This window comes from Limulus polyphemus, unplaced genomic scaffold (genome assembly GCF_000517525.1).
Source record: "Limulus polyphemus unplaced genomic scaffold, Limulus_polyphemus-2.1.2 Scaffold2877, whole genome shotgun sequence".
In the NCBI taxonomy this organism is placed as follows: Eukaryota; Metazoa; Arthropoda; class Merostomata; order Xiphosura; family Limulidae; genus Limulus; species Limulus polyphemus.
This window is the reverse complement of record NW_013668487.1, coordinates 67,462-70,332: the sequence shown is the minus strand read 5'-3', so window position 1 is coordinate 70,332 and position 2,871 is coordinate 67,462. Positions and strand designations below refer to the sequence as shown.

Sequence of the window (2,871 nt, the reverse complement as noted above, 5' to 3'; positions counted from 1 at the left end):
TTTAAAACAAGTGGATTGTGTGCTGTCCGTTTATTGTTGACATTTATCACCAACAAGTCACGGACACCTACTATAAGAAATTTGTCCCCATAAAACTAACACAAAGAGATCCACAGATACTCACAAATATCCTTGTGCTGTTACCTCCTCTGTACAGAAGTAATATATAGTAATAGCACAGCGCACATCAGAATCAAAGGTAAACTCTATGTTATAGGAAGTTGTGGATTTACGAGTTCTCTCATCAGCATCTTCTGGTGGTCTGGAACAAAAACCAAAATTACTTACATGAAATCATGACAATATTCATTCAAAACTACATTTTTTGCAACAATCAGCAGTGTAAGACTAGAGGGAATGCAGCTAGTCATCACCACCCACCGCCAACTCTTAGGCTACTCTTTTACCAATGAATAGTGGGATTGACCGTCATATTATAATGTCCCCACAGCTGAAAGGACGAGCATGTTTGATGTGACAAGGATTCGAGCCTGCAATCCGCAGATTGCGAGTAGAGCACCCTAACCATTACAATAATGGTTAACTATATGATATTCATCCAAACAGCTAGAGCTGGGTAATTAATCTTGTTAATCGAATACATTTAATTAACTGGTACAGTATTCCTCAAATCATAGTACATACTAGCCAAACAAAAAAAACTGTTGGTGGAAGATGCTGCCAGATAGTTGCTTTATCTCTAGTCAGCATTTCAAGATTAAGAGAAAATAGCATTTAACCTTATTAGCTTTGGCATAAAAAAAAGATAGAGTGAGTAAGGCTGGTGGCAAATTAAATCTAAGACCCTCAAATCATGAAACCCTCTGAACAAAATCACCAAAACAGAACAAATTTGTAGTACAAAAAAGAAGAAAAAACTTATAAGGCTTGAACTGAGCAGAGCACAGATAGCCCACTATGTAGCTTTGTGCTTTAAAAAACATAATAGCAATATTCTGATTACTTGGATAGTTGACATAGTCAAAAATAGTTATAATTAAACCCTAATTTCAATTATCTGATTATTTTCAAAACAGTCAATTCATTCATAATTTCAATTAATCAACTGTTGGAATAATTAAAAACAGTAATACTTGGAAGCACTAGTTTTTATCTGTTGATGATTTTCATGACAATAGATATAATCAGAACTTCATTTAACTGACTAACAGTAATAATGTGAAACACTAATTATGATTAATCAATTTAATCATAATTTTGGTTATTCAATTAAATTATATGACACTAATTGATATAATCACTACTCATGGGTACTGGGAGGTAAGTAACCCAGCTCTACAGATAGTAACTTTAATTCCCTTGCAAGTACAATTCAGTTTATCTAAGGTGTATCATAACATATATATATATATATATATATATATCTACATAAGGTTCACTGAGAAACAATGAAAACCTACTTAACAAAGCGTAGCGACTCCTTTCTAATATTGATCAAACTCCTCAGTGGACGAGTGGCTTCACATGCTTGCGGAGCCGGATAGGGAAACTGTAAAAAACATAAGTTCGCTTTATTTCGAGCACATTCTAACATAAATGTACATTCTCTATTCTTCTGTGTCTAAATTATTACACAAGTAAATAAAATATATTCTTAGTTCATAACTTGTATTAATTTCATAACATAAAATCAATTAACTCCAAGGTCAATTGCTATTGGTTTTTTGTTGGGTTTGTTTTTTCCAAGTAAATTTTTATAGTGAAAGTACACTTAATCAAATGTAACACTTTTCTTGCATTAGCCACATTTTTATAGTTAATTTATTAAGCACACACTCAAAGGATGTTTTCTTTCTAATTTCAAATGTTTGTTTCTGTAACATTGTGAATGGCAATAACATTTGTACTAACATACTCACCGGTGTTGGCTTTCCCCCTAGAAAGTTCAAATCCATGTTTTCACCAAACAAATATGCTTCTGGCTGGTTTATTTCAAATCGTTCTCCTCCCATAATGAAGTGACTGGCAAAATAATTTCCTAAACAAATAAAAACCTACTAGATAGTTCTTTGATTTGTTAAGTTTTCACTGGACACTGTTTCATTTAGCCACATTTAAAACAAATTCTATATAAAATAAATATAACAGTTTGAACTTTTTTTAAATAACCTTATCAGTATTAAACATTGCACAATGCCTCATAACTCTGCAGATTATAAGTGGTCTACTTAAGAGTACATATTTGTAAATGTACAGTAGAAGAACCAAAGAGCATAAGATGATGAAAAACTTTGTTATTTGGAAGATACACACACTTGACATGTTGAAGAAAAAAAATACAAATATTTTAAGCTTTTTACTGATAGTTCAACTGGTTTAATACAACAGATTGCAAAAATCTCCATAAATAGTTTCATTTTAGACCTTTTCCTAGTGGTTTTTCTTGGTTCAGTTAAAACTACCCAATCGTTAAATTGTGAGAAAAATTAGTAATGAAAAGATTCAAAATATAAAGATTAATGTGATGCAAAAACATTGTTAAGACTAACCTACTGTATATATTCTTGGTTCTTTTGATAAAGTAGGACAGAGTGCAAAGGAAGCCAATACGCCTGACCTTTGGTTTAAAAAACCTTGAGATTTATAATATAAAAACCTGACTGTTTCATCTAACTCGAGTTTTATAATATAAAAACCTGACTGTTTCATCTAACTTGAGATTTATAATATAAAAACCTGACCGTTTCATCTAACTTGAGTTTTATAATATAAAAACCTGACTGTTTCATCTAACTTGAGTTTTACAATATAAAACCTTGACAGTTTCATCTAACTTGAGATTTATAATATAAAAACCTGACTGTTTCATTTAACTTGAGTTTTACAATATAAAAACCTGACTGTTTCATT

General features: G+C 31.3%; 1 protein-coding gene across 2 annotated transcripts in view; it reads right to left on the bottom strand.

Annotated features, from left to right (window-relative positions):
• LOC106468108 (E3 ubiquitin-protein ligase MGRN1-like) overlaps positions 1-2,086 on the bottom strand; it is a 21,745-nt gene extending 19,659 nt beyond the window's left edge. The window contains exons 1-3 of one of the 2 annotated variants that reach the window (XR_002612555.1): positions 1,881-2,086; positions 1,422-1,510; positions 125-262 (exon numbers count right to left, since the gene is read on the bottom strand). Coding sequence is in view for 1 of the 2 variants with exons in the window: in XM_022396411.1 (XP_022252119.1) it covers positions 125-262; positions 1,422-1,510; positions 1,881-1,973 (320 nt within the window). In the remaining variant the exon portion in view is untranslated. The remainder of the gene's footprint in view (positions 1-124; positions 263-1,421; positions 1,511-1,880) is intronic. The other variant, XM_022396411.1, reaches the window with a different exon arrangement.
• Between the last annotated feature and the right edge of the window lie 785 nt (positions 2,087-2,871).